This window comes from Helobdella robusta (assembly GCF_000326865.2).
Source record: "Helobdella robusta unplaced genomic scaffold HELROscaffold_88, whole genome shotgun sequence".
Classification (NCBI taxonomy): domain Eukaryota; kingdom Metazoa; phylum Annelida; class Clitellata; order Rhynchobdellida; family Glossiphoniidae; genus Helobdella; species Helobdella robusta.
Genome location: NW_008705503.1, coordinates 428,125 through 441,136, shown reverse-complemented (window position 1 = coordinate 441,136; position 13,012 = coordinate 428,125). Strand labels below are relative to the sequence as shown.

General features: G+C 34.1%; 3 protein-coding genes across 3 annotated transcripts; 2 read left to right on the top strand and 1 right to left on the bottom strand.

Annotated features, from left to right (window-relative positions):
• Window positions 1-41: 41 nt before the first annotated feature.
• HELRODRAFT_182572 (hypothetical protein) lies at window positions 42-2,345 on the top strand (the record flags this gene model as incomplete). The annotated part of the gene is made up of 3 exons (XM_009032819.1): window positions 42-496; window positions 1,043-1,219; window positions 2,303-2,345. The coding sequence occupies 3 exons, from the start codon at window positions 42-44 to the stop codon at window positions 2,343-2,345; spliced, it is 675 nt and encodes a 224-aa protein (XP_009031067.1).
• Window positions 2,346-3,145: 800 nt separating this feature from the next.
• HELRODRAFT_182571 (hypothetical protein) lies at window positions 3,146-5,646 on the bottom strand (the record flags this gene model as incomplete). Its single annotated transcript, XM_009032818.1, has 4 exons — window positions 3,146-4,244; window positions 4,525-4,699; window positions 5,024-5,449; window positions 5,625-5,646. The coding sequence occupies 4 exons, from the start codon at window positions 5,644-5,646 to the stop codon at window positions 3,146-3,148; spliced, it is 1,722 nt and encodes a 573-aa protein (XP_009031066.1).
• A 2,890-nt stretch (window positions 5,647-8,536) lies between these two features.
• HELRODRAFT_182570 (hypothetical protein) lies at window positions 8,537-12,949 on the top strand (the record flags this gene model as incomplete). Its single annotated transcript, XM_009032817.1, has 7 exons — window positions 8,537-8,576; window positions 9,365-9,775; window positions 9,920-10,324; window positions 10,603-10,756; window positions 11,651-11,792; window positions 12,373-12,485; window positions 12,607-12,949. The coding sequence occupies 7 exons, from the start codon at window positions 8,537-8,539 to the stop codon at window positions 12,947-12,949; spliced, it is 1,608 nt and encodes a 535-aa protein (XP_009031065.1).
• Between the last annotated feature and the right edge of the window lie 63 nt (window positions 12,950-13,012).

The window sequence follows — 13,012 nt, the reverse complement described above, 5'->3', positions numbered from 1 at the left end:
CAGTACAATGGATTAACACTTTGATTTGTCGTTAATTGCACATGTCGGCATTCAGTTGGATATTTTCGAGCACACAGACACGCAGGAACCGCTGCAACAAGCACGAAATGTGGTTGGTTGCAAAAAACAGTTCCCTGCTGTCACCTGATCTGACACTGATCATTTTGCCTATTTCCTTAAGAAATTTAAGGGTGTTGGGGTCCATCGGGCCGAGAACCTCGATGCATATTGGCAAGAATTCCATCGAGGGGAGGGCATTCCCATATTTTTTCATTTTCTCGTCCGCTGCCCTGGCCGCGGCCAAACCGCATTCTTTACTTGACAGGTTTACGTATCGTTCGGCGAGGGTGCCAGGGACCGTAACATCCCACGCCAAACATCTGCCGGCTCTCCAAGGTATTAGCGTGCATCCGTCCGGTCGCCTACCATCATGCGCAGAAATGCCGGATGGTTCCTTGAGAACCGGGATTGAATCCTTGGAGAAGAGCCGACAAATGTAATCGTTTAGCGCTGAGTGACGTAGTTGACGGCCCCCACCCAGGCGACAAACCAAACCGTGGTGCCCAAACTCGTCCGCCTCAGCGCCGCATCGGCACGTGTATTTATTCTGAATGACCAGGCCAAGTCTGAAGCCAATGGCAAATCTTACAGACTCGTCGTCAAGCCTGGTGCCCACAGAGGTGTTAGGCCACGATCTCAACCACCCACAGCTGGCAACGCTGGACATGGCCAACAAACAAGCGGTGGAAAAGTCGTCGCCGCATGAAGACAACAAATTTTGAAATATTTTTTTATATTCTTCGTTCAAAATTTGGACGTGCGTACGGTCCCCCGGGGCGGACGCTGGGGGAAGAATATCGCGGCAACGAAAAAACCGGTGGAGCAGGGCAGACTGTAGGTCGAGAGTGGCAGCGGCAGAAGAATTATAAACAACGGGAGCCAACTGAACCACGCTAAGCAACCCCAGCCCACCAAATCGCACCGGCAGCTGAGCCTGGGACCAACCACTGTCGGTCACTTGAACATTGCAAATCGACGACAGGGCGGTGCGCAGGGCTCCGTCAAATTTGCCCAATTTAGAAGTGTCAATGTGTTTAGATGTACGCAGGAAGTACATCAATTTGGGCAAACTGAGGGCATTGCGGATAATAGTCAAGGCATCATGGGCCGAAAGACAGGAAACACGACCCAGGGCGAATTCAAGCTCAGAGAGCTTTTGGTCAAAAAACTTTATTTGATAATCGCCCTCGACCAAGGGTGTGCCCAAAAAACTCAGTTCTGATGCACCAACTTTGGGTATTTCAGCCAGCGCATGTGGCACCTGAAATAAACTTTGGCAGTGAAGTTCGCATTTTTTAATGTTTAACTCTAAGCCAATCGCAGCGGAGTTATGCTTCAAATATTCGTAGCTATCGGCCAGAGTTGGACCGTCCGAAGCTATGCTGATATCATCCAGATAAGCGCAAACGAAGGTGGACGAAGCTTTCTCTAAGAGTGGATGAAGAGTTAGTGCGAACAACAAAGGACCAAGGGGATCACCCTGTTGTACCCCCTCGGACGATTCTACAACCCAAGAGTGGTAGCCAAGGGAAGAGACTCCGCCATAAGCAGAATGGCAAAAATTATAGATGTTGGGGCAAAAAAGTTTGACAGCCTCCAACATCGAGTCTCTTCTCAAGGCATTGAAGGCATTTTTAAAGTCCAGTTTCAGAAACCCCCATTGATCGGGGAGGTCGGTGACCAATCTTCGAACCGCATGAACAGCGGCCTCAGCGCCACCCTTAATCCCGACACCCAACTGAGTCGGGTAGAACTTGGTCTTGAGTTCGAAATTTTGTATGTATGTATGTATGTATAGTTATTGTTGTAATTTCTGTTGTTAAACATGAATGTGAATGAAAGCATATAGCATCTTTTAAAAACAAATTTTTATAACAGTATGAATTGTATATTAAAATGTAAATTGGGTATAAATCATTCATAACAATTAAGTTATTCTTATTATTAATTTAATAATCAAACTGTATCAATTAGTTCTAATCAATCATTATTAAGATTAGTTTCACCATCATTCAACACTGCTCTTCATTTAAATTCATTCTTCTGCTGCAAAAGGTAACAAACTAAAGATTATAACCAAATTAATAATGGCTACAAACATGGCTACTGATATGTTATTATCTGAAAAACTTCTCTAATGCTATTACTACATATTACTTAAAATATTGTTTAGAAAATTTTCTAAGATCTTCTTAAAACACTACTACTCTACATAATCAAGTTGTCGTGAATAAAATTGAAGCCAATGCCCTGAGACTTTGAAACGCACTGGAAAATGTGGATAGTTCAATACATTGCCTTGTCACTCAAAAAAATGCAATTAGCCAAGCATGTGGGAAGATGCTTAAGCAAACGAAGAAAGAATTATGCATCCAAAAAAAAACATTATGCCATACGCAATACAAAACATCATATTAAAATACATTATGCAATATAAAATTGAAATACATTATAACATCACTAACTGAAGATAAATTTATACTAAACAATTTAATGCATTAACATTGCGGTATGTTTAGTAAAACATCAGGGGGAAAGCATCAGTTAGAATTACTACAATGAGAAAATTCAAAATGAATATAGTTTACTAATTAAAATTTTGTTTTTATTGTTGTAGTAATTTCAATTACTTCAGGAGTATTTTCATAAATAAAAGAAATTCTTAATTATTAAAATAATGCCCATTCATAGTTACGCAAGGAATGTTATTATTATATAAAAAAAATTTAGTTCGTTAAGCGGTAAAGATTCTTTTTCGGCTTTTTTTCTTCTTTTTCTTCTTCTTAGTAGTTGTGGTAGTAACAGCAGCAGCACCAGCATTAGTTGTAGTGGTAGTAGTAGTGTTAGTAGTGTTGTCTATATTTTAGTAGTAGTAGTAGTAGTAGTAGTAGTAGTAATAGTAGTAGTAGTAGTAGCAGTAGTAGTAGTAGTAGTAGTAGTAGTAGTAGTAGTAGTAGTAGTAGTAGTAGTAGTAGTAGTAGCAGTAGTAGTAGTGGTAGTAGTAGTAGTAGTAGTAGCAGTAGTAGTAGCAGTAGCAGTAGTAGTAGTAGTAGTAGTAGTGTTATATAGATGTGATTTGTCATTTTCAAGCGTTCGAGAATGTTAATATCGCGATTCTATTTGAGGTTTTTTTGTTGATGTTTTTCTTGCTGGTCATGTGAGAATTTTTATTACAATAACTTGTGATGTCATCATTATTGTTGTTAATGTCTTTGTTGTTGTTGTTGTAGTTGCTGTAGTTGCTGTTAATGTTATTATTGTCATATTTATTGTTGTTGTTGTCGATGATGATGTCATTGCTGTTAATGCTATAGTCCATTTCAGAATTAACGTTAATGTCATTTCCGCTGATGATGAAAATTGCATCACTGTTATTATTATTATTGTTGTTGTTGTTAATGTTTTTTGTATTGTTGTTGTTATTGTTATTAATGTGTTTAACCCGAGAATTCTTGTTGGAATAATTTTCGAAACATCCGTTTTTAGTATCTTTGGCCTCGTTGTGGTTGTTGATGATGTCAGCGCCGTTATTGTACCCTGATGAATTATTGTTATTGTTGTTATTTTTATTTTTTTTCTTCTCCTTCTTATTATTATTATTATTATTGTTGTTATGTTTTTTATTGATGTGAGAATTTCCGTTACAATAATGTTTGATGTCGCTTTCATATTTGGACCGTTCAACATCACCATCATCATCATCATTATTGCTATTATTTTTATTATTATTTTTGTTGTCGTTGTTGTTGTTGTTGTTGTTCTTGTTGTTAAGCCTTTTGGTGATAAATGCGACTTTGCTGTTGACAAAATGGCGAATTCTTTGGCTCTGTCTGTTGCTGAGAATGTTGTTGTTGTTGTTGTTGTTATTATTATTGTTGCTATTATTGTTATCATTGTTACTGTTATTATTTACATTTCTGTTATTGATCTGTTCTTCCTCGTCATCCTTAATGGTGACATCATTTTTGTTGACATAATCGTCTATGTCGTTGAAGTAAATGTTGTTGATGTTGTTGTTGTGGAAGTTGTTGTTGTTGTTAAAATTGTTGTTGATGTCGCGAAGATTACTGTAGTCGTTGTGCGTTGCGTTGCATGGGATGGAATCATAAATATCACCAACTTCCACACCCTCTAGAACATTCCTTTCGTTAGGATGCTGTTGGGCTCCTTTTGGTGCCTTACATCTGAGTAAATTCATTTTTTTATGTTTTTGTCATACTTATTCAGTATATTTTCACTTAATTTATTATATTTGTTCATGGTATTTGTATATGAATGGATTATTTTTAGTGTATTACTTAAATTTTGATTAATATTTCATATTTTTGTTATGTTAAAACTAATTCAACACGATATTGTAGTGATTTTAAAGACATTAAAACAAATGAGTTATTATTCATTTTGCTATTTGTAGTTGTTATAATATAAAAAATATTTGAAATTCTAATTTATTTGAACTCCAACCTTTTCCAAAAAGTGATGACGACGACGACGATGATGAGAATGATGAAAGCAGGAATCCCGACACCAAGACCAATGGCCAGAGGTGATGACTTTGATGGTTTTGAAGTAAATGATGACAAATTTGATGATATTGAAGACGATTCTGGTGGTGTATCTTGCATATCTGGATCTGTTTCTGTGAAAATGAAATTATTTAGTATTAAAATGATTATTCCGTCTCTTTAAAATTGAAATTTTTTGTTATCAATAGTTATTCAAGATCTAATTGTTTGATTAAAATTACATCAGGCCAGAATGAAATTTCTGTAAAAATATTCATTAAAAACGAAATTTTATCTAATATAGAATGTGTAATGTGTGTTTTGGACAAGAAATAGAATAAATAACTGAATAATTAACTATGAAGTTATTTAATCTGCAGATCTAGTTAATAATTCAAACTGAAGAATACGTAGAGTAGAGCAGTTGAAATAATCTCAGGTAACAAAAAATTATTAACCTTGTTGCTGGCAGTAGCAGATGTATTTGTAGCTAATTGATCTCATGGAAGCAGCAAACCAGTAGCATTCACAGTCGGAAATGTGAGACAGTCCACAAAGAAGGTAAACAGCCGTGCCAAAGAAACTTTGCAGCAATGGATTCTGATAAATATAGGTTCCATCTGATTTCCAATAAGGATTACTTTCATCTGATTTGACATTCAGCCACAATCTTTCGTTCACTAAATTGTTTTTCGCACAGACGTATTTTTCAACTTCGGCCTGCATTACCTCATTTTTTATTTCTAACAAACCTAAACCCTGGCTGGCGCAATCCTTTATAGCCCCATCCAAAGTTTTAGAGGATTTCGACTGAACAAAGTAGGTTCTGTCAGGACATGAGCATGTCACAGGATGGGTGACTGCCAATAAGCAGAAGGGAACGACTGGAAATAAAACAAATTTTCTGACATTTTTTTAAAAATAAAACAAAGCCTCTTATTTATAAGTGTTTCTTTTAACATTTTAAATCAATGTTTCAACTATCTCTATCCTTAGTTACTAATGAATAAAAATTTCCTATATTTCAAAATTACGTCAAAACAGACAAAGACTGCTTACTTGCGATGCTTTTTCTAAACATCTGGAATCAATATTTCACAATTCCAAACAATATTCATCCCTTTTCCTCAAAAATTAACTCTCAAAATAAAAAAAATGAAACAATTTTTTGAAAACAGCAACGCCAAAAGCAAATATTACTATGCACACTTATCTAATCTCACCATGTAAAACCACTTACTTACTTACTATAGCTAACGCATACCGACCTGTCAGCTAACAGCAGCTATTTACAGCTCTTCATTGTCAAATAACTTTCAGCTATGTATTGTTTCATAGCTTAACAATAACAAGTGTTAATTTTCGTGTTGTTATTGAATTGGGGTTTCATCGCGTTATTCCACATGCTACGTTATTTCTATTTCGAGTTATTTTAAATAATGTATTTATAGTTTGAAACATTATGGAAATAAGTTTGTGGTGCTAGTTTTGATGATCTTTGCAAGAGAATGATGTCATTTGGTTGCCAGGTAGTGTGGCGGTTAAGAGGTCAGGTTGTCTGTTGCAGTAGCCAGGTTCAAATGCAAAAAGATCCTTGCCATCACTTGTAGAAAATAATAATCTGCGGATTTAAAAAAAAATTGTTTGTTCATAGTACTTAAAACAAAAAAATTTGTTTCGATTTTATATTTCCATAACATCTCATTGTACCTTGTTAAACATAAAATGTAATGTAGATACAATGTTGTTTCAAAAAGTTGAAGTTGCTTGGGCATAGAAAAATTGTTGTTAAGTTAATAAAATGTGAGATATTTTTTATTCTCGTGCTAACAGTTGATTTTTTAAATTCAGTTTTTTGTAAAGGTAGATTGTGACGATGTTGAAGTTGACAACAAAGATGAATATCATCATCATCGTCGTCGTCATCATCATCGTCCTCATCATCGTCATCACCTTCATTAACATTACTGCACTTATAATTGAACATTAAAACGCTGAACAGACAGCCTACTGTAACTTTGAAAATTAAAGCGCTTCTAGTTTAATAGAATGACTTAAGACTTGAGTCTACAATTGAAAGCAGCCAGACAATGCGTTCTGCGACTTTTCAAGCGTTTTATTTTTAAATATTAACGTGGAAAAGGTTAAATACTAAATTACTAATAATAAGAAAAGTGATGGTCTTAAATTTACTAAAAATATTGTTGACGAATTAGACCATGATGGTTCACCAAATTTAATTTTGCAATATTTAATAGAAATAAAAAGCAGTTAATACATTTCAAAGTATTAGACATTTTATTTAACATTAGTATGATTGGAATAGTTTACTAAACAATAGTTACTTTCATACACGACCATGATGCTGAAATATTACTAAGAAATGAACTTTTAAGAACTAGAACGTGGTGAATATTAATATCATTAAACATTTTGTACCAAAATTTACGTTTTTTCATGGAATTTACTAGAAAAATGCATAAAATATTTTAAAAATAGTCAAGAAAATTTTAATGAAAATTCAAATTTTCCAAAAAAAATCATTTAATAATCATTTGACAAAAATTCTTTAAAAATATATCAATAATACGCAATTCAAAAGTTTACGATAGGTTTTTTGTTATAAAGTTCATTGAACCACATGTGAATGATACAATATGCCTTCGTTCATACAAATTCACACAAAAAATTGTTGAACAGAGTGTATTAAAAATTGGTGATAGGGGAAAAGGGGGGGGGGGGTTTGGGCTAGTCCCCAGAAACTTTTGTGGTGAAGTAGAACCGACATTTTATTAAAATAAACAGTTTTTGTTCTTCGACTTAAACTTTTCACAATCTACACGCACACACGAAAAATGAAAAAAATATCAACATTACAATACCATAAACATTAACGTTTCAAACTACATAAAAATTACAAAGAAGTCAAACAAATCTAACTCCGACAATATTTTTAAACATTAGCAACACCACAAACGACTTGATAAACAACATAAACACAACATAACCAACAACTTGAACGTTAAAATACGCAACAACATCAACAACAACATCAACAACAAAACATCAACAACAACAGTAACAACAACAACATCAACAACAACAACATCAACAACAACATCAACAACAAAACATCAACAACAACATCAACAAAACTAACCAAATTGCATTAAAAAACAGTATTTAATGTAACATTATGACAGCTACTCTGTATTAGAAACATTGACAGCTTAAAAGCGTACACTAGTTCGCGATAATTCGGTTGATGTTCATTGTACAATGTATGTATGTATGTTTGTGTGTGTTTGTGTGTGTATGTGTGCTCGTTAGAGATATTACCTAATTGAAGACCGCCGTCTGTATATTTCATTATTTCAGATGGGTTGAAAAGTTAGCAGCGCCTGAAGCTTCATGTACTATTTAAATTAATCCCTTGTTGATTTTTTAAGATTATTTGATGAATTAATAAACTTTTTCAATGATTTTAGGGTCGATAAGTTAATTTTTAGCATAAATATGGCAGTAAATTGCTAAAACTCACTGTGAAAATGTTTATAAAACCAAAGTTGATAAAATCCTTAATTTAACAAAGTATTTTAGTTTGCAGCGCAGTAGGAACATTGTATTAATACATACACAATTTCGTATCGGCATGAGTTGAAGAATTTATTTTAACATAATAACAAAAGAACCCTATATCAGCATTACAATTGAAATTATTTCAGAGTATTATTATAGTTTAATTTGGTACAGGTAAGGCAGGAAGTTATATCAAAGATTAATATAGTTACTCCTAATACAAGTCTGATGAAATGTTCTATTAAGATGACTTCTGGTCGCGAAATGTTTGAGAAAAGTTTAATTTTATTCTAAATTTTTGTAAACTAATGATATCTTTCTTGATTTTAACACCGTAGTTCGTGTTGATAGTTGTTGTTTTGCGCGATTCCTATATTTTTCCGAGAAACACGATGATGAAGACGTCGTTAAGATTAGCGAAATGCATCTTAGGTGTGTTTGATTTTTTTTACCATTCACATTTTGTTATAATTTTTAAGTTCAATTTTGGTTGTTAAAATTTAACGCTAGGTTCAATTCAATGAGATATTTTTAAGCCATGCGCTTTTGTCAACACGATTCATGCTGTCAAACTGTCAACTGCACTAACAACTCCATCAAAATGAATAAACTAAAAAAAATAGAAAAGTAATTCTTAAAACATAAAAATTCTTAAAACATAAAGAAAATGAAATGAATGTAGTCACAAATGCAAAAATTAATTTGAATCATAAATACTATCAAAATTATTGTTATTTGTTCGGCTGGTGAGTTAGCTGTGTCTGTAGAAGAGCCATGTCTTTTTTTTTTATTAGTCTTTTATTATTGCAGCTCTGACATATGCAGAACCACTTACAATGTTACAGATATATTATCTATATATCTTTTATTTTGTCTTACGTTGTTATAGCCATGTTCGAATGCATTGTGCCAGAAAGTCGAAAACATCTTCACGTAATACACACGTATGAAGGTTGTGAGGGCAATACAGTCTTCGTGGCCTAAAAAGTTTAGCTGAATCTAAAATGATACACAAGCAGTTTTGAGTGTTTCAGAGCTTCTTAATTAACAACAATAACAAATCTTCGCCGTGATACATTAACAACCAATCACATTATTAAATCATTAACCAACAATAAGTTTAATTATTATTAATTACATATGTTTTTGTTCATGTACGTAATTTATTATCATCAAGATTTATGTCCGAATAATTTTGTTACATTCGCCATAATTCACAGCCGCAGTGATGTTATGCATGGCTAAAGTGAAATCAGCAGGTGTCACCGATGTCGCTTGTGAACGCGGTTTCCATTATCAAAACTTCCCAGAGGTTGTTTTATTTCCAACATGCCAATCGACATGCAGCTCGAGGAATATGACGGTTCTTGAAATTCGAAGTCCAGAGAATCTGACAACAGTAACTGAGATACTTACTAGCACTTTCAACAACGAGATGACTTGGTTGAATGTTCACTTTGATAATACCAACAACAAATTTTATTGGAACTCAGACAACAGTGAGATGTCGAGTGATCTATTCCCAAATCCCCAGTCCAATATTATTTCTCTTGCATATTATAACAAATTTTACAAACATTTGCGTGGAATATACGCAGAAGTAATAGCTTCTTGTGTCTGCTACAGCAACGGTTAGCAAAAGATGTTGAATTTAAAATTTTTTATCATTGTCACATCTTAATTGATAACCAAAATTGAAATTTAAAACGCTAACATTCAATAGTTATTTTCCATTATTGTTTTCTTACAAACAATCCCCTCACCAAATCATACAGACTCAAGTACTTTATCATTGAAAGGAGCTTCAAACGCCAATTACGAATGCGTGCACCAATTTTGTTATCAAAATTTTCATGATGAGGTTAGCTTCGAAACATGCCAATCAACATGTCTTCTGAGCAACATGATAGTTTTCGAAATTAGACCTCCAGAAAATCTGTTGACGATAGATGCGATGCTTACCAACACTTTTCAAAACATTTACACTTGGGTGAATGCGCGCCTGGATAGCACCATCAACAAATTTTTTTGGAATTCAGACAACAGTGAGGTCCCGAGTGATTTTTTTTCAAATCCTGAATCCTTGGGTACTGCGTATGCATTCATCGACACCCGCAATTCTAATTCTATTTCGGGAGCACAAGTAGGAGATATGAGATCTTGTGTTTGCTACATAAGCAGTTAGTAAGAACTTTTATGTTTTTTATCTATCGCTAGAATATAAATAATTCGCCTTCTTATGCCTAATGTTGAATGATGTTATTGGATTGTCAAGTATAACACGAAAACCATGCAAAATTCACGTTACTTTTTTCAATTGCACACAACTCCAATTAATCATAGTGGACAATGGCGGGTTTAGGGAGCAGCATTTTCTATTAAAAGTCTTTTGGTCCCACAGTCGAATTTTGAAAATTTCGACATTCTTGAAGTTTTAGCCTCCCGTCAACGTGTCTAGATCCGCCCCTGACAGCAGATGTCGTGAGATCGGCTCTGAACTTCGCAAGTGATGGAAAAGTAGTCATGGAAAGAAATAGAGAGTTCCAGAGAAAAAGGCCAGAAAAAGCAAAAGCAGATTTAGCAAAAGAGTGTTTAACAGGAGTTAAGAAGAAGTGAGAACGAGAAGACGATCGTAAACCGGGGCGATTAAGCTCAATTAATATATCTGATAAGTACTTAGAAAAAAATCTAGATTGAGACATAAATATTAATGTGCAAATTTTAAAAATTATTCTATATTTTATAGGTAGCCAGTGCAAAAGAACAAGTTATAGAGATATAAGAGAGAAGAAAGAGGCACAGTAACTAAACCAGATGAACAGCAGAGTTAAAAAGTTTTATTTATAGGATAGAATGTAGAATCATGAAGACCATAGTAGAGCGAGTTACAATAATCAGTCTTAGATAGAACTAAAGAAATGACAAGAAGGAGAAGAGTAGTATCGTCAAGAAAAGGCAAAAGTTTTTTTATTCTACGTAGATGAATGTAAGAACTTTTTGCAACACTATTAATCTGAGAAGAAAGAGACACACAAGAATCAAAGATAAAGCCTAGACAACGAAACTTATGAGAAACATTAAAAGCTTTAGAATCAGGTAAGGTAATAGAAGGAATAGTAATAGAGCGTTTAAATTTATTAAAACAAATTAATTCAAATTTAGAAGGATTAAGTTTAAGACACATAGATTCAGACATAGAGATAGATTATGATATCAATGTTAATAGTAACTGTACTATTTATAATAATAATATTTAACCTTATGCTAATAATATCATCAATAAGATCAAAATGAAAATTTATTCTCCAATCATATTTTCAGCTCGAAAGAAGCCATGCATTTACACATGTGTTCGTGGTATATGCTACCAAAACTATAAAGAGTCTGTATACATTTGGGAGTGCCGAATAAATTGCCTATTAATTAATATGGTAGTTCTTGAAATAAGAAGCCCAGAAAATTTGACGACTACGTATGAAATAGTTGCAACTACTTTTGGTAATCAGGTTACTTGGGTTAACGCTTATTGGAATAGTACCACTAGCAAATATTCCTGGAATTCTGATAAGAGTGAGGTTTCAAGTGGTCTTTTTGCAGACCCAATCACCTCTGCTAACACGAATGCATATTTTGATGAGAAAAGTAGAAGTTTGAAGCAAACCTCTGCCTTGAATAAAAATTCTTGCGTTTGTCAAACTGGTTAGTAGGAAATTTTTGTATTTAAATTTTGTGAAAATCTTTTTGTTATAACCGCCTCTGTTTGTAATGTTACAAAAAGTTTTGTTCAGTATTCACAATGTTAAAGTAAAAATGATAATAAATTGATTATTGATTATTATTTATAAATTATTAATTATTGAAGACATGATAAACATTTAAAATTTAATTAAAAAATTGACGAGAATAATGGAATGATTGGCAAGGTGATGGTGACTAACACGATTGTGAAAACCGAGAATCACCGTCTGGTAAATTTTTATATTTCATTTGATAAATTTGTGCAGACAGAACTCAAGACATAAATAACCAGCAAACTTCATCATCTTCATCGTCATTAACATCTTCATCATCATCACCATCATCGTCATCAACATCATCTTCATCAACATCATCTTCATCAACATCATCTTCACCATCACCACCAACATTATCCTCGTCTTCTTCTTCTGGATTTTATTTACCGACATCCACAACATCGGCATCATTTTTACCCCCACCATCATCTCAGCCATTTTCGGCACCAAATTATGGCCTGGTAATAGGTTTGCCAGTAGCAGCATCAGTTGTCGTTATCATAATCGTCAGCGTTATTATTGTCTTGGTCATTGTAAGAGTAAAAAAGTGAGTACAATGATGATACAGTGAAATTAATTTCGCTTCTGCGTTGTTAAATCGCGAGTTAAATAATATTTCTGCTATTTCTTCACCAATAATGTCATCGCTATTAAAATCATCACACTAGAAACAGACGACAAAGGAGAGCCTCTCTTGAACTCGAAGACGCACACGGTTATGCCGCTCTAGCCAATTCCAAAAACAACAACAACAACCCGGAGAATGCTACCTACGACACCATAAACCAGAACAACACTCGCGACTCATTATACGACACCAACATCAATGTCTATGACACCATAGGCGGCAACAGTGAGACGGTTGCAAGATGCAAGCCTACATGCTCGACGTCAGAAGAAACCATTCTCAGCAACAGTCTAATCGCGGACGATGGCAATGGCAACTACAACAACAACAGTAACAACAACAACAGCAACAACAACAGCAGTAACAACGCCACAATTGCTTAAACGGTTGCGAAAGTAACTTAGAAAAATAATTTTAACGTTAATAAACTAAACCTTGAATCGTTT